Below are 22,192 nucleotides of genomic sequence, written 5' to 3'. Positions count from 1 at the left end.
CCCATGGTGCCGTGGACCTCGCTGTGGCTGTACTCCCCAGAGGAACCATCGCCCTCATCAGTATTCAGAACAGAATACTGGTTGGAGAGTGAGATGCACTCAGGGGACTCCTGTACGACGTGCCTGGCTGGTCCTCCTTGTCTGTCTGGCGGTCACCCATTCCCTCTCTGCCTGCATACTCTTAAGCTGCAGGGTCACCACCTCCGGAAACGTGCTATCCACGAAGCTCTCAGCCTCGCGGATGCACCGCAGTTACACCAGCTGCTGCTCAAGCTCCGAAACCTGGAGCTTGAGCTCCTCCAGCAGACGACACTTCCTGCACATGTGGTTGTCCAGGACACGGGAAGCTTCTTGGAGTCCCCACATGGCACATGAAGGGTGGAAGATGGGCGACCGGCCAGAAGAACATTGGAGTAGTTGAGTCTGGAGGTAACAAAAGCATGGATGAGGGTTTCCGCATCAGATGGGCTGAGGCAGGGCAGAGACAGGTGATGTTATGGAGGTGGAAGTAGCTTCCAATAGCTTGCCCCTCATTCTTAATGTGTGTGTGTATATGTATGAATGTGTGTGTATATGTAGATATATTATAGTAATACAGTTATCTGTTTATATATTATATACTGCAGCCTTTTGTTCCCAGTTACAGACAGTAGAATGTAATCAAACCACACTGATCCTTGCTTGAAATACCGAGAAATGTCAGAACTGCCTCTATTATATAAGGTTATCATTGAAATTGTAATCCAATTACTTTGTCATCTCAGTCAATTGCTGATTCCTTTCATAAGTAATATTACCCACTTTCACTGTGGTATTAGCTAGAAATGTAATTTCAGAAATGAAGCACTCTTGACAGGTGTATTATGGAGGTTCCCAACACTTGAGTGATACAAGGCTGAACGGTATTTTAAGAATGCATTGTGATTCCATTAATCTGATTCCGGGCTAGGGAAATTAATTTGAGAGTGCTTTTAAGTATCATCTATCATTCAGCTAAATGTCAAGCGCTCAGCATGGGTGCTCATTAACCCAGTCAGCCACGAGACAGCTTACCAGGTGTGTCTACCTGCTGACTGTTTAAATATTTAGTGCTTTCCAGCATAACAGACTCTTCAATGCCTCACTGGCACAATGATGATAGTAACTGCAAACAGGCTTCACAAACCAGTCCCCATTTGCAGATCTAGGCAACAGTAACACAAGTGGCAGATGTGAAGCATGTGTTATAAAGTGACAGCAGCTGTCTAAAGGTGCTTTTACGTTGCTGCTTGTTTAGTTTGGATTGTAGGAGAGTGGCTAACAACTCCGAAAGACCCTTACCCTAACTGCAGAATTGCAGCCCCACTGGCATTCCACTATCTGAACTAACTAAGCACTATTATAAAAGCACCTGTAGAGTTACAGTTCAGTAAATATAAGATATATTGGACAGTAAAGTAGTCCCTTCTCTGTTTGCTCTGTTAATTTATTTTATGCAATTCCGCAGAATGATGGGTCTTTTTAATGTTTGAAGTTTTCTACAGTAACCTGCAAAGACCCCTCCTAGAAGTTAAAATCTGAAATTGATGTAATGCTGGAAATTGGATAACTATTGCTCTCAATTAAATTGTGCGATATTTGCACAGGATTGAGTTCCCAACAAATTTAACGTTATCACATTCTATGAATTAAATTTAGCAATGTATAGTTTGGGAATGTGTGTTTCCTAGTTATGCTTATTTCTCTGCAAGTGTAGAGCAAAGCGTGTCTTTCTTGTTCTTGCTGCAAGCATTCATCACTGTTAAAAGAGAGTCTCCCTGTCACTACCAGAACTATAGACGTTTACAGCACAGAGGAAAGTCATCCGGCAGCCCACCATATATGTGACAGCTCTTGCTAAAGCAATCCTAATCCCACTGCCCTGCTTTCCCCATTGCCCTGTGTCTTCCTCTTTTAAATGATGAGCCAGATCCTGTTCTCACCTGACTACTACACAAACTTGCTTTCTAGTAGGGTGTTACTGGATAGCAATCATGAGCAGGAACCCTGGCTTTATTTTCCCACTTCCTAGCCCATGGACAGTGAGGCCAGCTGTGGCTCCACTACTGGTCCTCTTTCAAATTTCAAATGGTTACAAGGAATCATTATTTTCTTAGTGAAGGGAAGCTTTGTTTGGAGTAGTTACTGGGCCTGACAGTGTGATTAAGTACCACGAACGTGCACATTTGAAATTATGAGATTGATTAAACCCAGTTAAAGACTGCATTGACTGATGTTAGTTCAACTCCTTTTAACTGTTGGGCCCAGTAACTGCTCCAAGAAGAGCTTCCCTTCAGTAAGAAAATAATGATTGGCTGCTGTATTGGCAGCGTCACTGAGTGATGGCATAAGGATAACTGTTGTTGCAAACAGAAATATCACAGTTATGGATTAAGGGATGCTCTTGTGAAAGAGAGAATGAAGGGCAATTTACCCCATCTGACCCACAGTTTACCATAATGGGGAGTGTTTGCTGACAAGAGATGCAAAAAAGAGAGAAAATTGTTTTTGCATTCCTCAACACTGACCTGCCATACTTTCACGTGTACAGTTTGAGTGATCCATTGGGGAAAATTAGCTGTACTATAGCACCCATCACATAATGCAATATACCTTCAGAGTCCCTACCAGACCCAGCAGACTGACCAGACGCATCAGAACCACCAGACCAACAAGACCCATGCCTCATCCATGCAACTCCAATTTTTCTTCATATTTTTTAAAAGTTGAGTAATACTGTACTATATTGTGCTTCCTCTCTCCTATAAACCAGTTGGAGGGAGCCAATTCAGAAAATGGAGACCTGCTTTTCTGTGCAAGCCTCCAAAGGACTGAAAGGAAACTGAAGGCACAGTACAGTATACGAGCATGGAAAAGCAATGCACAGAAGTAGGCTTGGCGACACTTTCCCACACCCAGAACAAAGTCAAAGTGCCTTGAGAAGCACGTGAGAGTGGCGTGCTTCCACTTGGCCCCCTATCAGTATGTCTGTCTCACCCTGTGAAAGAAGGTGAGCTCACTGTGCTGGAATCACTGCTATAAATCTGCTTCCTACGACACTGGTACAGAGTGTCAGTCAGCTGCAAAACCAGACTCCCCTAATTATTTGTTTTTTCTGATGAACAGTACTGTGTGTTTTTTACCGAATCGCTGGCATTGAGTTTAATACTGTAATACAGACTCAAAGTTCTATTAGCATTCTTGTAAGTTGTGACCTCATCAGCAGTGCTCAAATAAATAATAGCCTCCTCACTCACCGGCAGCTACTATCCTTTACATTATGTAACTCCAGAGAACATGCATTACAGTCTTTCCCTTATTGCTACAAAATTGCCTTCAGTAGGGAGGCTAAAATGGGCAGGAGTGTATGCTCTGGCTCACTATCCAGCAACCCTGCTACCTGTGTTAGGTGAGGATAGGATTGGGATCAGCTGTGGTATTCAAATAATTTGAAGGCTCATTGCCAGAACTGGGAAAGTTCCTTTCAGTTCAGTAACTTTTTTATTTGGTTACATTTGGGTCCCCCCTTGGTCACAGCAAGTTATGCACTGTGACGCATAATATGTTATCAGGGCCAATGATTTATGGTGCTTGGTTAAGGCGAGTATTAGTATTTTCAGATTCAAGTTGTGTGAATATGTCCACATTTTTCTGTGGTTTGATTACTGTTATGTCTGTTTACTTATGTACTGAATGTACTTTTGCATCTTTTTTAAAAGTCCAGGACCCGGAAAAGGATGGTAGGGCAAATGCTCCAGGTTGTGGGATAGATGGAAGGTAAGGGGTGGTTTAGTAATGTTGAAAAGATGGTCCAATGGTCTGGGAGCAGGGAAAGTGAAGTGTTGTGGAATGGAACTATTGGGAAGAGGTTCCTTGATCCTAGGAGTAATAGAGAAGCTCTGAGGTTTGGGAGTGGTATGTTGGAGGAGGTGCTGAGGTGCTTCACTAGTGCAAAGACAATTTGAATGTGGAAGCATTGGAGAGGATGCACTGTTAGGTGTTGGAGCTCTGGGAGGGGATCTGGGGCGTAGGTCAATGAAAGGGGGTCTAGAAGTAATGGGAAATGGATGGTGGAATTTGGGAGCAAATGATGGTGTGCTGGGCTCTCGCAGCATTGGGTACTGGACAAGGGAGAGGGGTGCAGTGATTTGGGGTCATTGGTCGGGAGTTCACAGAATTTGGGACCAAGGGAGTAGTCATGTGGAAAGGCTGGTGGAAATGCCAGGGAGGAGGGTGTGACCGTCCAGGATGATGGGGAGAAAGATGTCCCAGAGTCCAGGAGGACTTGGGAAGGAGGGTCTACATCCCAGGGTACTTAAGGAAGTGGCCCTAGAGATAGTAGATGCATTGCTGGTCATCTTCCAGAACTCGATAGACTCTGGAACATTACCCATGGATTGGAGGGTAGCTAATGTTACCCCACTATTCAAAGAAGGTGGCAGAGAAAAAGCAGGGAATTATAGGAATTATATAGACCGGTAAGCCTGACATCGGTAGTGGGGAAAATGCTAGAGTCTATTATAAAAGATGTAACAGCAGAGCACTTGGAAAGCAGTGACAGGATCGACAAAGTCAACCTGGATTTACAAAAGGTAAATCATGCTTGACTACTACTGGAATTTTTTGAGGATGTAACTGGTAAAATAGATAAGGGAGAACCAGTGGATGTGGTGTATTTGGACTTTCAGAAGGCTTTCGATAAGGTCCCACATAAGAGATTAGCGTGCAAAATTAAGGCACATGGGATTGGGAGCAAGGTATTGACTTGGATAGAGAACTGGTTGGCGGACAGAAAGCAAAGAGTTGGAATAAATGGGTCGTTTTCCGAGTGGCAGGCAGTGACTAGTGGGGTACCGCAAGGATCGGTCCTAGGACCCCAGCTGTTCACAATATGTATTAATGATCTGGACGAGGGAATTGGATGTAATATCTCCAAATTTGCAGATGAGACAAAGCTGGGTGGGAGGGTATGCTGTGAGGAGGATGTCGTGAAACTCCAGTACGATTTGGACAGGTTGGGTGATTGGGCAGAAACATGGCAAATGCACTATAATGTGGATAAATGTGAGGTTATCCACTTTGGTGGCAAAAACAGGAAGGCAGATTATTATTTGAATGGCAATAGATTGGGAGAAGGGGAAGTGCAAAGAGACCTGGGTGTTATTGTGCACCAGTCGCTGAAGGTAAGCATGCAGGTGCAGCAGGCGGTTAAGAAGGCAAATGGTATGTCGGCCTTCGTAGCAAGAGGGTTCGAGTACAAGAACAAGGATGTCTTGCTGCAGTTGTACAGGGCCTTGGTGAGACCGCACCTTGAGTATTGTGTGCAGTTTTGGTCACCTTACCTGAGGAAGGACATTCTTGCCATGGAGGGAGTGCAGCGAAGATTCACCAGGCTGATACCTGGGATGGCAGGAATGACGTATGAGGAGAGATTGTGTCGATTGGGCTTATACTCGCTGGAGTTTAGAAGAATGAGAGGGGATCTCATTGAAACCTATAAAATTCTGTCAGGTCTGGATAGACTAGATGCAGAAAGGATGTTTCTGATGGCCGGGGAGTCCAGAACCAGGGGTCATAGTCTAAGGATAAGGGGTAAGCCATTTAGGACTGAAATGAGGAGGAATTTCTTCACCCAGAGAGTGGTGAACCTGTGGAATTCTCTGCCACAGAGGGTGGTGGAGGCCAGTTCATTAAATATATTCAAGAAGGAGTTGGATATATTTCTTAAGGCTAAAGGGATCAAGGGATATGGGGAGAAGGCAGGGACAGGGTACTGAATTTGGATGATCAGCCATGATCTCATTGAATGGCGGAGCAGGCTCGAAGGGCCGAATGGCCGAGTCCAGCTCCTATCTTCTATGTTTCAATGGGATAGAAACAGAAACATAGAAGATAGGAGCTGGAGTCGGCCATTCGGCCCCTCGAGCCTGCTCCACCATTCAATGCGATCATGGCTGATCATCCAAACTCAGTACCCTGTCCCTGCCTTCTCCCCATATCCCTTGATCCCTTTAGCCTTAAGAAATATATCCAACTCCTTCTTGAATATATTTAATGAATTGGCCTCAACTGCCTTCTGTGGTAGAGAATTCCACAGGTTCACCACTCTCTGGGTGAAGAAATTCCTCCTCATCTCTGTCCAAAATGGCTTACCCCTTATCTTTAGACTGGGATGTAATAGTGTTGCAAGGTTTCTGCTAGTATTTTGGGGAGAGGAGTAAGCCTTCATGAATACCCCACATCCTGCTTCTGCTGCCACCCCTGCCCAAAGAAGTTTCCCGGTACTTAACTGGGAAACCTGCCATCCCAAATGAGATTAGCTAACTAAGCACTGGCCAGCAATTAAATCTAGGGCTTTTCTGGCCTGTATTGGTCAGTATCATACTATGCTGTACACTTACAAACTGAGCCAGTGGCGTGCTCTCTGTTAAGGAGCGCAAATACTGTGAAATCTAAAAGAAAATGAAGGTTGCAGGGCTGCACAGGTGTGGAATTACTGATTTTTTTTTTTTAAGTGTATCCGTTTATGGGATGTGGGCGTCACTGGTAAGGCTAGCATTTATTGCCCATCCCTAATTGCACTTGAGAAGGTGGTGGTGAGCAACCTTCTTGAACCGCTGCAGTCCGTGTGGTGAAGGTACTCCCACAGTGCTGTTGGGGAGGGAGTTCCAGGATTTTGACCCAGCGACGATGAAGTAATGGCGATACATTTCCAAGTCAGGGTGGCGTGTAACTTGGAGGTGGTGGTGTTCTCATGCACCTGCTGCCCTTGTCCTTCTCGGTGGTAGAGGTTGTGGGTTTGGGAGGTGCTGTCGAGTTGCTGCAGTGCATCTTGTAGATGGTACACGCTGCAGCTGTGGTGCGGCCGTAGTGGAGGGAGTGAATGTTTAAGGTGGTGGATGGGGTGCCAATCAATATGATATGAATTATATACTTTTTATTTCAGGTTGTTCTTCAGCATCTGAATTAACATTTGATAAAGCCACTGGTGTTGTGGAGATGGTGTTTGAGACGCTTCGGGGCATAGCGAGAGCACGGGCACACTTGAGACAGTTCAAGGTTTTATACAGCCCCGGTGACGACACCCACCAGGTAAGGATATGGAATTTAATTGAACGGTACCTTTTATGTGTTTAATTTTTGATGAAGCTTTTCTACTTATCAGGGTGAAAGATGCCATTATTGCAGAATTAAATATTTTGCACTTGTATAACCATTGTCTATATCGCGCACTCCCAGGTAATATCTACCATATGGCAGATACAGAGTAAACCCCACCCTCCCCAACCACAGCAACAGTGGCAGGTTGGGGGAAGGGATCAGTATTTCTGGGAATTTAACCTCTTGCCTGACCCTTTCCTGCCCATGGGTGAGTGTTTAAATTGAGGCCAGGGTAAATCCCACCCTCCCCAACCACAGCAACATTTGGAATTTCCCTTTATCTGCACCAACTATCCTCCTGCCCTCTATGACTGACTGCCATCTCAGTGCCAGGTTTACACTGTGAATTCATGCCTGTTAAGAACTGAGCTAAAATTAGCCCAAATTCATTTCACCTTGGACACTTACATCCAGCAGAAGTTACTCTTGTTGGCATTAGTCTGGACCAAATTAATCTAAGAACAGGAGAATGTGTCACACTGATGTAGTAGAGGATATTTCTCTGAGATTGTTCGACCTTACCAAAACAATGCCCTATTTCCTCTGGGGATGTTTGCTGCATCATACTGGATAAAGAAAGTTAAAAAAAGATGTTCATTTCTCAGCACTAGCATACTTGCCAATCGTAACTGAGCTTAAAAGTTCAACAGTTGTTTTTAATAGCACAACGTCCATATTCTCTCAATCAAGACATGCTGGAAGAGTGAAATACCAGACAAAATTAAGGGAATTGTTCAGACTAAAGTACTGTGGAAAACACTTAAACAATCAGTGCAGTGGCTAATCTTTATTGCTCAGTTTTACAAAGAATTTTAGAATGTTTGAATAGCTCTGTTCATTGACCCTAAGATTGCCTTACTGTAGGATTTTTTAAAAATAACTATCCAGAAAGGCAAGCAATATCTCTGAATACACACCATGCACAGCAAAGCAATTCTGCGTTGACGCAGCAGTTATCCCGGTTAGCATAATTCTATATTCCCTGCGACCAACATCACATGCAGACACTCGTGTGCCTCCAGTACGAGCTGTTAATGTCATGTTTATATTGTGCTTGTGCCATTAGTTTCCAATGTGGGGTTCTTGCGCATTTATTGGCAACACCAAAATAAGCTGCTCAGATTTGCTAAGGCCGGCAACCAGGAGACCAACTTTTTGCTGTATGTTCATAGAAACATAGAAGATAGGAGCAGGAGTAGGCCATTCGGCCCCTCGAGCCTGCTCCGCCATTCAATTCGATCATGGCTGATCATCCAAATTCAGTACCCTGTCCCTGCTTTCTCCCCATACCCCTTGATCCCTTTAGCCTTAAGAAATATATCCAACTCCTTCTTGAATATATTTAAAGAATTGGCCTCTACTGCCTTCTGTGGTAGAGAATTCCACAGGTTCACCACTCTCTGGGTGAAGAAATTCCTCCTCATTTCTGTCCTAAATGGCCTACCTCTTATCCTTAGACTGTGACCCCTGGTTCTGGACTCCCCGACCATCGGGAACATCCTTCCTGCATCTAGTCTGTCCAGTTCTGTCAGAATTTTATAAGTTTCAATGAGATCCCCGCTCATTCTTCTAAACTCCAGCGAGTACAAGCCCAATCGACCCAATCTCTCCTTATACGTCATTCCTGCCATCCCAGGTATGAGCCTGGTGAATCTTCGCTGAACTCCTTCCATGGCAAGAACATCCTTCCTCAGATAAGGCGACCAAAACTGCACACAATACTCAAGGTGTGGTCTCACCAAGGCCCTGTACAACTGCAGCAAGACATCCTTGTTCCTGTACTCAAACCCTCTCACTACGAAGGCCAACATACCATTTGCCTCCTTAACCGCTTGCTGCACCTGCATGCTTACCTTCAGCGACTGTGCACAAGGACACCCAGGTCTCGTTGCACTTCTCCTTCTCCCAATCTATTGCCATTCAGATAATAATCTGCCTTCCTGTTTTTGACACCAAAGTGGATAACCTCGCATTTATCTACGTTATATTGCATCTGCCATGCTTCTGCCCAATCACCCAACCTGTCCAAATCATCCTGGAGTTTCTCGGCATCCTCCTCACAGCACACACGCCCACCCAGATTTGTGTCGTCTGCAAACTTGGAGATATTACATCTAGTTCCCTTGTCTAGATCATTAATATATATTGTGAATAGCTGGGGTCCAAGAACCGATCCCTGCGGTACCCCACTAGTCACTGCCTGCCACTCGGAAAAAGACCCGTTTATTCCAACTCTCTGCTTTCTGTCTGCCAACCAGTTCTCTATCAAAGTCAGTACCTTGCCCACAAACCCATGTGCCTTAACTTTACACGCTAATCTCTTTTGCACGACCTTATCGAAAGCCTTCTGAAAGTCCAAATACACCACATCCACTAGTTCTCCCTTATCTATTTTACCATTTACATCCTCAAAAAATTCCAGTAGATTAGTCAAGCACGATTTACCTTTTGTAAATCCATGTTGACTTTGTCCGATCCTGTCACTGTTTTCCAAGTGCTCTGCTATTACATCTTTTATAATGGACTCTAGCATTTTCCCCACTACCGATGTCAGGCTTACCAGTCTGAAATTCCCCGTTTTCTCTCTACCACCTTTTTTGAATAGTGGGGTAACATTCGCTCCCCTCCAATCCATGGGTACCGTTCCAGATTCCATCGAATGTTGGAAGATGATCAGCAATGCATCTACTATTTCTAGGGCCACTTCCTTAAGTACCCTAGGATGTAGATTATCAGGCCCTGGGGATTTATTGGCCTTCAATCCCGTCAATTTCCCTAACACCATTTCCCTACAAATACTGATTTCTTTCAGTTCCTCCCTTTCATCAGACCCTATGTTCCCCGACATCTCTGGGAGGTTATTTGTGTCCTCCTTTGTGAAGACAGAACCAAAATATGTATTTAATTGGTCGGCCATTTCTTTGTTCCCCATTATAAATTCCCCTGATTCTGACTGCAAGGGACCTACGCTTGACTTCACCAATCTTTTTCTCTTCACATATCTATAAAAGCTTTTTACAGTCAGTTTTTATGTTCCCTGAAAGCTTACTCTCATATTCTATTTTCCCCTTCTTAATTAATCCCTTTGTCCTCCTTTGTTGAATCCTAAACTGTTCCCAATCCTCAGGTTTACTGTTTTTTCTGGCCAATTTATATGCCCTCTCCTTGGATCTTATGCTATCCTTAGTTCCCGGCTGCCAACCTTGGTAAATCAGACAAGTTTACTTTGGTGATGCCACAAGCTGCGACTAGACACATTGGGAAGTGGCAGTGCCAGCTCAATTTATAAAAGCAGTTTACAAGAACGGTTACTTTACCAACTATAAATAACCTATACGGTAAGTTGAAACTAAATTAAATCATTTATGGTTTGAAGGACCCCCAACCTTATTTTTGATCAGTTGTATGTCAACATGTGCAGAAACCTGTCCATGTTTGAATCTCCAAACCAAACTGCTGAGGAATCCACAGAAGTAAAGGGGGTAATTTTAACCCCCACAAACGGATGGGTTGGGGTTAGGTGAGATGTAAAAAATTTTTAAATATCAAACCTGACCCCCAACCTGCCCACTTCTGGGTTTTACAGGGGGTAGGCAGCCAGCCCGCTCCCGGGAGGCAGGTTGGTCATTTACATATAATCAGCCTGGGTGCCTCGCATTTAACCCTGATTGGCTGGGTTTCCCAGGCCTTGGGAAACCCAACAGCTCAAGGGAGGTGAGGACAGCTTCAGGGAAAAGGTAAGTGCCCTTACAGCACTGCTTGTGGTCCAGAGAGAGCAGGAGTACTTCTCCTTGGCCTCCCAAGCTTACCTGCTCCCCTGGCATCACAACCCCCTACCCATTCAAAGCACTCCCCCCCCCCCCCCCCCCCCCCCCGGGGTCTGGATCGGACCCATGTCCCCACTAGCTGCTGCAGGCTCTTTCCCTGCGGTGGAGGCCTGCTCCGGAGTGCATCCCGCCCAACTGGGAGCCAAGCGTGTTAAAACTCCACAGCGTGCGGGGAAAACAAGACCTTCGGGTATACCAACCAAAACTCCGACCCCCTGCTCAGAAAACCCGCCCAGGCCATACCTGGGCCAGAGTTTCTGTTTTCCTGATCTAGAGTGCACACTTTCTCCATCAGGGAACACATCACTTACCCAAGTCCAGATAAATTTAACGCAGGTTGTAAGAATCAAGCTTCAAGTGTGTCTATGATTACTGCTCGATGTAATCTGGCTAAAACCGCACAGCTTACCACAGGACTCTGATGAGCTTCCCACTGGTTGTCCAGCTAGTACAATGTTATTCATTAGGACAATAGCTTGCCTGATTATCAGACACCATGCAGGAAAAATCCAGTCCCAGTGACAGATCTACAGTTCTAGATCCTGTCAATGAGCCAGGCTGGCTGGTCAGTCATCAACAATACTCTGAACTACTGCAGACCTACCTCTCTTAGGTATCAGATTATTGATTCTGCTATAGAGGATTGACTGTATTCCAGTCATCCATTGCGAGGCACACCTGCTTAGAGCCAACTTGACTCCAAAGAGACCTTGCTTACCTACACCCAATCCCAAGGAGGATAGTTGTTGGTTGATATTTGAACAACTCCCAAACACTGGATTGAGCCTTCGCTCGGTGGACAGCATTGGTGATATGACCTTGTAATAAGCTTAGTAGAATATTTCGATGATAACTTACAAAGGAATGCTATTAAATTTTTGGATATACCAGAGTGCCAGGCTGGGACTGTACAAATGATATTTGACTCCCTAATTACCTCATTAAAAGGATTCAGTACTCCACAAGCAGATCATGCTGCACTTACATCTGACAATGCATACTCAATGATTGGGGGAACAAAGTTGTTTCCAGATTGAACCAAATCAATCTGAGCATTGTGAATGTGGACTGTCATCTGATTGATATCCACGTTAAACAGATACTAAAGCTCTTTCAGTACTAGTTGAGGAAATAATTTCAGGTGCCCAGTATCAATTCCTTTCCAGTTCATAAAGACAACTATAAATAAGCTTCTTCTATATTGTATGAGACGCATGGTGGTACAGCTGGCTCCCAATACATAGGTCTCACACAGTGGTGGTGGTGATTCCAAAGTAAAGTTGCCAGTTTAGTTAAGACCAGCCGCTGCCAAGACCTCGCATATCTGACAAGTTTATTTTGGTGTTCCACCAGCTGAACAAGAAACTGCATGTCAACAACCGTGTGTGTTGATGTGAAATTGCTGAAAATAAAGTATATTCCTACAAGGCAGCTTAGCTTACAAGGGGTGATGGAGTGGATGGTAAACCTATTAGGTGCCCTACAGATATTTTTAGTCTATTCAATTTCAGACCAGCAAACTGCAACTTCTCTGTTAGACAACACAGGTCCTATAAGGACCTAAGTGAGGAGATGTAGATTAAAGGAGTGCGCTTCACCAAAAAGGTAATAGAAGAGCTCTGCCACCTGCCGCACAGTTATCTGCCCTCACTACTCTGTCTGACGGTGACATCCACACTCAGCTTTTATGGCACCAGGTGATTTCAGACAGCCATAGGAATCTCTGTTATATCAGCTAGGTTGCAGTAAGGTGTATGTATTTGTCAGATAACTGACACACTTTACAAGAAAGCTAGGGAATTCATCAACTTTGGCATCGCAGAAAGGCAACACTGAGATAGAGCCATCTCGTTAAACAGGGTGGCTGGCTTTCCCAAGATCCAGGCTGCAATGGATGGCACCCATGTTGCTTTGCAAGCTCCTACAGCCAATCTCCTCAACTTCTTCAACAGGAACAGCTTCCACTCCCTCAATATACAAATAAGAGTTTGACAACACATCAACGTGAGATTTACTAAAAGTTGAACTAATGCATTCAGCCTTCAATATTCGTCCCTCCCTGAGCTCTTCAAGAAAGAAAACCAAGTCAACGGATGGCTTGTGGGTGACAAGTCTCACCACCCCTGGCTCCCATAGATAATCACCTCACTAAGAGTTGCCCAAACAGCAGCAGAAGAGCGCTACAACAGTGCACATACCTCTACAGAAGTGGTCAAGAGCATCATCATGGTCTTAAAGGGGCACATTGCCTACCTTGACAGATTGGAATGGACTCTACAGTATGCTCCAGCTCATGTGTCCTGCATAGTTGTAGCTTGCTGTACCCTGCATCACGTTACCATCCAATTTGGCCTGGACTTTGGTGTTGCTGGGGAAATGGCCCTAGCTGCTTTGGAGGCAGAAGTACTTGGAGGAGAGCATCAGAATCACCGTCACTCAGAGGACTCTTTAGTGACTGCTGCAAGGGGCACCAGAACACAACTGATCACTGAAGTCTTCTATTTAATACAGTCTACCTTTGTCACCATGGCCTTAATTGTTTCTCTCCCACCTTCAAATATTGACTTATCCTTCAATCTATTACCCACCCTATAACATAACAACACAAGACCTCTTTGCCCATACAATAATAATTAACTGGTTGAATACATCAGCACAAAATAAGTACACCCATTCCAGTACAATTCTAATCTCCATGATAACAGAACATGACACAAATGCACATTCTGCTTTTAATAAAACAAACTTCAAAGTGAATATAGCTCATCCTACTCTTTCCTTACACTGTATTCCCCCAGATGGCTACATATGCCTTTTTCCTATTCCCATGCTTCTCCTAGGTACACCACAAGGGCAATATCGCGAGTGTTTGGCTTCTCCTATGCTACAAAAGGGTCATAGGACTGAGGTGGTCCTCTTATGACATATTGCTCCTGGGAAAGGGCCACTGTTGTCTGTATCTCTGGATGTTGTGCGTGAGCAGCCTGGTGTTGCCTCTTGCATACCACTGGTGTAGTGCTTTGAGGGGGAAGGCCTGCTATATGTTGCTGCCCTGAGAGATGTCAAGTCTGCTCCATCCATTGCCATTCTGCTGGTATCACTTTTCCCACTGATCAGTGAGATGGCTGACTATTTGATTGGAATGGAACGGATTGGCACCAATCCAATAGTCAGGTTCCAATCTATCATAAAACTAGATATTGGACAGTAAAAGTATACCCTTGATCATAGGGGATGCGGGGGCCTCTTATTGGAGTAGCCAGTGACACTGAGCCTGAGAATATCTATTGCAGACCCAAAATATGTAACCGAGGGAGTGCTGCACTATCTAAGGTAATGTCTTTTGGATGAGATTTAACTGAAGCCCCGTCTGCCAACTCAGGTAGACGTAAAAAATCCTATTGCACTATTTGAATAACAGCATCGGGTTCACCTGGTGTCCTAGCCAACATTTTCCCCTCAACCATCACCACCAAAAATAGATTATCTGGTCATTCATCCATTTGCTGTCTGTGGGACCTTGCCGTGCACAAAATGATACTGCATTTGCCCATACAGTTCGCACCACTTAAAACGTCCATGTTTAAAGCAGGCAGTCATATTAGCCAAAGAGCGATAGCCATTATCCATTTGTATTAATGTCAATTTCAAAGTTTCCAGTCATGGCGTCTTAAGTGCTCCGTTTATTTTGGGTAGAAACAGCTGTGCTTACTCACTAGTTTGCACCTCATTAAAGCAAAGAGAAAACTCTTTTACCTTTGTAGTGAATTTGTATCTACAGTCCATCTGCTGTAATAAATGGCCCAGATTTGAAAGCTATCCGGTAAATATAGACCTCTGCTAACACCGGGTTATTTTTTGTTACATTTCACTTACAACTGCATGCAAGCACTTTAATCCCTTAAATGAAACGAGTAAGCAGTTTGTCAAGAAATGTGGGTTATTTGTCAGAATTTAGTATCACATTATTACGTGGCATGGGAGTAGGGGTTCCCTGGCTGACTTGGTGGTTTTTAATTCCAATTTAAATTAGAATATGAGCTGTTTCATACTGTCCATGCAATTTCAAATTTGCCAAATTCAGTGGATACAGAATAATAATATTCACTATGTCTAAGCGTACTAAATTATGCAGCTTGTGGAAAAGGTATTCAGGGCAACTTCCTTAACAATCATTTGTCTAAAATATCCAGTGGTTATACCTCCGCTATTAAATAGTTGCCTTTCACATACTGTACTGGCAGACCTGCTGTTTCAGCTATAACACATGCATGCGATATACCGGTGTATAGCGGGAACGCGCCTGCTATAAGCGGTGGGAACTGTATAACAACAGTGACTGCACTTCAAAAGTAATCCATTGGCTGTAAAGTGCTTTGGAATGTCCTGGGAACATGAAAGGTGCGATATAAATGAAATTCTTTTCTTTAGATTTGGAAGTTTTCCAGTAATATAGGGAGTATGAATCTTGTGCTCATTCTTGTGTTTTCTTTCTTCCTACATGTACACTCTCACTGTTTGTCTTCCTCTGTGGGGATTTTTTTGCTCTCTTTCTGTTTTCCCCCTCTTTTTACCTCCCTCATCCAATCTTGATGTATGCAGATCTGGTTATCAGCAACATTATTGTCATTCCTCAACAAATGCAGTTAGCAGAAGTATGTTGTAGTTAAAATGTTGTATTGTAAAACTTCACCTCATAAAATATGAAAGATATGCATGTAGCTAAATTCATTAAGCACGTAATTGAAAAAGTCAAATAACTTTTTTTTTTAAAATCTGTATTGAATTAGGTAAGTATTGTCTTGAACCATTTTCAGAAAGGAAATGCTCCAGAAAATCTAGTTTAAGTAGTAAAAACATGGGGTAATTTATAATCAAACTGGAATACAGTACAGAGGGGAGCAAATATGTAATTACCACTGGTGTTTTGTGATTATTCTTCAACAAAGGTCTTGGCCTCATCCTAAGCCTTTTAATTCTAAATGTATTTCAGTTTTGAAGTGTTTGACTGTGTCTGGATATTAAACAGATGGTCTGTGTTTGGCTCAGAGCTATTGACTGCTGTTAAAGACACTTGGGTTTTGCGTGACTAGGAGCTGACAGGCGCTCTGGAATGTGCTGCAACTCCCTCACCTCCCCCTTGATGAAAATTACAACTACAGCTAATGTTGCCTCACTCAGAGGTGGGATTGCATGGCCTGAGGGGGATTAGACTGAATTGTTTCCTAATTCCCTAAATTGTTTGAGATTTACAGTATAGTGGGAACAATGATAATGTTCTGGCAAATGGGAGGTGGGGAGCTAAAGTAATTAGATACAGAAAAATAATTTTAATAGTGTTCCCCTCTGGTTAAGGCTAACCTACAGAGTAAAATAAAACTTTACGGCAGTAAATCGCGCACACATGCTCGCATTAAGCATTTTTTTGCATTCGGATGTTGGTGCCTCAGTCAGGTAGACAATCACAGCAGACTTGAAACAATGTTTTCGTACCACAACAGAGATTGTATTTTCATTTCTGCTTACAATCTATTTTCAGGAGAATGTTTGTGCTATTGTACTGTTTTATTACTAATTATTGTTGACAAAATATGGTATACATTTTTTCAAAAATTCTGCAGGCTACAAGGGAAATTGGTAATAAAAGTTTGACTTTATGCAACAATTAAAATGCCAGATATCCTTTAATGTATAGTTACTAAAGATTCACTTCAATCCTAGTTCAGGTTCTTTATAACATCAACAAGTTTGGACAAATTTTGATGATTCTATCTGGTATTTATATTCATCTTAAATTAACTGATATTTTGTTTATGGCAACTATTAAGATGCAATAGTTTTAAAAAATCTACAAATCAGCTGCTGCGGTTTCGTGTTTCATTCTGATTGGCCTATCCACAGTGCCTACACTCCATTGCACGTAGAAATACTCGTTGCCTCTGGACTTGCTTTCTAATTGTGATCTAGAGCTGAATTTGGACCTGTTTGGCAATTTTGAGACTGCCTCTGAAGCAGGTAAGTTAGTGCCTCTCTGGGTTTACTTGTGTTTATGAACCTAGAATGAAATCCATGTTGAATGATGGAGCAAGTGGCATTATACTGTTAGAGCACATGCAGCTCCATTGAGCTCTGCACTGCCAACAGTCATTGTGTGAAGCAAAAGTCATGGCCTCCTATCAGAATCACTTGCAATTTCAGTCCGGTCCAGGTCCAAGAAGACTTGAAATGTAATATTGTGTCTACTACGTGAGTCCAAATAATGAAAACCTCTTCTGGTATTTATTTCTATTCAAACTGAAACATGGTTTCTATGAATATATTCAGAGAAAACAATGAGTCATATGTTCAGTGCAGCATGCTTTATAGTATTTTCAGTATGCCATACCAATGTTCCAATTGGCTTTTTGCCATCTTTTTTCTGTTGACTGAGAATAAGTCTCTAAACCTTGTCAAACAGACTGACTGTGCCTTGTTCTGTGCTCACCCAGCTTGATGTGAATGAGGGCTGCTATTAAGCTTAAAAATATTCTTTTCTGCTTATCAAGCTGAGAAATGTTAGTGCTGGGGAATGGAACACTTTTCATTTTTGGGAAAACAGTCTCGGCATCAAGCACTTACCAGTCAGGTTGAGCACAGTTAGATATGGAGTAAAACTTTTCCTCTGCTCCGCTTCACCAATGTGCCTCAGATGAGAACACCTAATGCACATTTTTCCCATTTCCCACACCACCCATCCTGTGCACTCATTCAGTGCCAGATTAGTAGAGGGCGGTGATGTGGTCCCGTGCCCACTAGAACTTGGATTTCATATCAGATCCTTTACACCCAGCAGACAGAGGAGACTCACCATCAGTCTGGGCAGGATCAGAACTCAGATCCTGAAGGGAGATGTCAGTGTCTTCCCCTGCACCACCACCACCACCGCATTCTTAGTTTTCAGCCATGCCTGTGTTCCTTGGTATAATACATTCATGCTTGTTCAGAAAGATTATTCTGAAGTTGGTAGAAAGACTGAAAAATATGTTCAGCACTGAGTTAAATTCTTTAAGTCCTAAATTGAACAAAGGTTTTTTTTATTTTGATCCTATTTAGCAATTAATTTTTTTAAGCATGTTTTTTTCTTCCCTTCTCCTCTTGCTGATCTTCATGCACCATCCCCAGTAAGTGGATCAACTGCTTCTGGCTCATGCTCTTGGATACTCACTGACCAGCCACTCGCATTTGTGTAAAATTGGCATAAGGCTTCAAATTTCCTCTCCCTTCCTCTGGAGAAGTGCCTGGCCTCCATTCAGTGCCGTCCCACAGCAGAATGGCTGAGATTGGAAATTCATTAGCTGGGGAGATTAAGGTTTTGTTTCCTACTTCAACTTCACTTCAGGGCCAGATTAGATTTTTGCAGAGTCTATAGCCTAGAAATTCGGGGATTTACTGCCGGCTGTTGAGGCCAGTTTTGTGGAAAAATGGCTTCCACCTCACTTTTCCCCACTTCCAACGTGGGTCGCGCCAGACGCCATATTGGTGAGGGCAAAAAAAGAGGTGTTGTTTAACTTCACCTGAAGCAGTTATTAGGCCATTAACATATTCAAATAAGGGGCCTAACGCCTGCTTCTGCTCCCTCTCGCTAATTTGGCTTGTGTCTGAGGCAGCCAACGCCAGCAATGTTTACTCCCGAGAAAACAAATGTTAAACAATGCTGAATGGGGAACAAAAAGTAAGTACTTACCATTTATCATATTCGACCTCACTCCGACCTCCAGGCCCTCTCCAGTCTCCCCTTCCCCCCCCCCCTTCCAGTCTCCCCTTCCCCCCCCCTTCCAGTCTCCCCTTCCCCCCCCCCTTCCAGTCTCTTCCCCCCCCCCCTTCCAGTCTCTTTTCCTTCCCCCCCCCCCCCCCCCCCCCAAGGCTGTCCGAGTCCCGACCTCCCCCGATCCTGGCCCCGCGCTGGCAGCACCTGTTTACGGGCTTTGTCGGATTTCTAGGCCATAGTTTTTTTAAGTCGTTTTTATGGGATGTGGGCGTCGCTGGCAAGGCCGGCATTTATTACCCATCCCTAATTGCCCTCGAGAAGGTGGTGGTGAGCCACTGCCTTGAACCGCAGCAGTTAGTGTGGTGAAGGTACACCCACAGTGCTGTTAGGGAGGGAGTTCCAGGATTTTGACCCAGCGACAATGAAGGAACGGCGATATACTTCTAAGTCAGGATGGTGTGTGACTTCGAGGGGTTCTTGGAGGTGGTGGTGTTCCCATGTGCCTGCTGCCCTTGTCCTTCTAGGTGGCAAAGGTCGTGGGTTTGGGAGGTGCTGCCGAAGAAGCCTTGCCAAGTTGCTGCAGTGCATGTTGTAGATGGTACACACTGCAGCCACGGTACGCCGGTGGTGGAGGGAGTGAATGTTTAAGGTGGTGGATGGGGTGCCAATCAAGCAGGCTGCTTTGTCCTGGATGGTGTCGAGCTTCTTGTGTTGTTGGAGCTGCACTCATCCAGGCAAGTGGAGAGTATTCCATCACACTCCTTACTTGTGCCTTGTAGGTGGAAAGGCTCTGGGGAGTCAGGAGGTGAGACACTCGCCGCAGAATACCCAGTCTCTGACCCGCTCTTGTTGCCACAGTATTTATGTGGCTGGTCCAGTTAAGTTTCTGGTCAATGGTGACCCCCCAGGATGTTGATGGTGGGGGATTCAGCGATGGTAATGCCGTTGAATGTCAAGGGGCGGTGGCTAGACTCTCACTTGTTGGAGATAGTCATTGCCCGCCACTTATCAACCCTAGCCTGAACGTCATCCAGGCCCAGTTGCATGCGGGCATAGACTGCTTCATTATCTGAGGAGTTATGAATGGTGCTGAACACTGTGCAGTTATCAGCAAACATCCCCATTTCTGACTTTATGTTGGAGGGAAAGTCATTGATGAAGCAGCTGAAGATGGTTGGGCCTAGGACACTGCCCTGAGGAACTCCTGCAGCACTGTCCTGGGGCTGTGATGATTGACCTTCAACCACCACAGCCATCTTCCTTTGTGCTAGGTATGACTCCAGCCAGTGGTGAGTTTCCCCGCCCCGCCCCCCCGATTCCCATTGACTTCAGTTTTACTAGGGCTCCTTGATGCCACACTCGGTCAAATGCTGCCTTGATGTCAAGTGCAGTCACTCTTGCGTCACCTCTGGAATTCAGCTCCTTTGTCTATGTTTGAACCAAGGCTGTAATGAGGTTGGGAGCCGAGTGGTCCTGGCGGAACCCAAACTGAGCATCAGTGAGCAGGTTATTGGTGAGTAAGTGCCTCTTGATAGCACTGTCGATGACACCTTCCATCACTTTGCTGATGATTGAGAGTAGAGCGATGGGATGGTAATTGGCCGGATTGGATTTGTCCTTTTTATGGACAGGACAAACCTGGGCAGTTTTCCACATTGTCGGATAGATGCCAGTGGTGTCGTCGTCTTCGGCAGTCCCTCGGAACCGAAGATGATTTGCTTCCACATTAAAAATGAGTTCTCAGGTGACTGATGAGTCCAATGTGGGACCTACAGTCTCTGTCACAGGTGGGGCAGACAGTGATTGAAGGGGCGGGTGGGTGGGGTGCTTGGGTTGAAGTTCGTTCCTTCCGCTGTTTGCGCTTGGCTTCCGCTTGCTCCCAGCGAAGAGACTCGAGGTGTTCGGCGCTTTCCCGGATGCTTCTCCTCCGCTTTGTGCGGTCTTGGGCCAGGGATTCCCAGGTGTCGGTGGGGATGTTGCACTTTTTCAAGGAGGCTTTGAGGGTGTCTTTGAAGCGTTTCCTGCGCCCACCTGGGGCTCGGTTGCTGTGTCGGAGCTCCGAGTAGAGTGCTTGTTTTGGGAGTCTCGTATCAGGCATGCAGACGATGTGACCCATCCATCGGAGCTGATTGAGCGTGGTCAAAGCTTTGATGCTGGGGATGTTGGCCTGAGCGAGAACACGGACGTTGGTGCTCCTATCCTGCCAATGGATTTGCAGGATCTTGCAGAGGCAGCGCTGGTGGTACCTCTCCCGTGCTTTGAGGTGCCTGCTGTACATGGTCCATGTCTCTGAGGCATACAGGAGGGCGGGTATTACTACTGCTCCGTAGACCATGAGCTTAGTGCCGGGTTTGAGGTTCTGGTCTTCAAACACTCTCTTCCTCAGACGACCGAAGGCTGCACTGGCACACTGAAGGCGGTGTTGGACTTGTGTTGGACTTAGTCATCGACGTCTGCATTGTTCTGTAAATTAGCTCCACTCCAGCGGGGAGCTTACTGAGGGTGAGATGGAGCATTGCCGCAAGGAAGACCGACAAGAGCATTGGTGCGATGACACAGCCTTGCTTGACCCCGGTCTGTACATGAATTGGGTCGGTGTTGGAACCGTTGGTCAGGATCATGGCTTGCATGTCGTCGTGAAGCAGGCGGAGGATGGTGACCAACTTTTGAGGGCAGCCGAATTTGAGGAGGACACTCCATAATCCCTCACGGTTGACAGTGTCGAAGGCCTTTGTGAGGTCAAAGGTGGCCATGTACAGCGGTTGGCCCTGTTCCCTGCATTTCTCTTGTAATTGGCACGTGGTGAAGATCATGTCCATTGTGCCCCTTAGTGTAGTTGTACTGGAACAGCTTGGCTGGAGGCGCGGCTAGTTCTGGAGCACAAGTCTTCAGCACGATAGCCGGGATGTTGATGGGGCCCATAGCCTTTGCTGTATCCAGTGCGCTGAGCCATTTCTTGATATCACGTGGAGTGAATCGAATTGGTTGAAGACTGGTTTCAGTGATGGTGGGGACCTCAGGAGGAGGTCGAGATGGTCATCCACTCGGCACCTCTGGCTGAAGTTGGTTGCAAACGCTTCAGTATTGTCTTTTGCACTCACATGCTGGGCTCCACCATCATTGAGGATGGGGATATTCATGGAGCCTCCTCCTCCTGTTAGTTGTTTAATGGTCCACCACCATTCACGACTGGATGTGGCAGGACTGCAGAGCTTTGATCTGATGCATTGATTGTGGGATCGCTTAGCCCTGTCTATAGCATGCTGCTTCCGCTTTTTAGCATGCATGTAGGCCTGTGTTGCAGCTTCCCTAGGTTGGCACCTCATTTTTAGCTATGCCTGGTGCTGCTCCCGGCATGCTCTTCCACACTCCTTATTGAACCAGGGTTGATCCCCTGGCTTGGTGGTAATAGTAGAGTGAGGGATATGCCAGGCCATGA

The 22,192-nt window shown here is 45.1% G+C and overlaps 1 protein-coding gene across 1 annotated transcript in view; it reads left to right on the top strand.

Moving 5' to 3' along the window:
• The window catches only part of scfd2 (sec1 family domain containing 2), a 461,156-nt gene that overhangs the window by 407,655 nt on the left and 31,309 nt on the right, over positions 1–22,192 (top strand). Inside the window, exon 5 of the mRNA XM_085969951.1 lies at positions 6,965–7,110. Coding sequence (XP_085826077.1) covers positions 6,965–7,110 — 146 coding nt within the window. The remainder of the gene's footprint in view (positions 1–6,964; positions 7,111–22,192) is intronic.

This window comes from Somniosus microcephalus, chromosome 2, assembly GCF_052327205.1.
Source record: "Somniosus microcephalus isolate GS21.2 chromosome 2, FLI_Smic_1.0, whole genome shotgun sequence".
In the NCBI taxonomy this organism is placed as follows: domain Eukaryota; kingdom Metazoa; phylum Chordata; class Chondrichthyes; order Squaliformes; family Somniosidae; genus Somniosus; species Somniosus microcephalus.
Note: the sequence above shows the minus strand (reverse complement) of the source record. Positions and strands in the feature narration are given on the sequence as shown.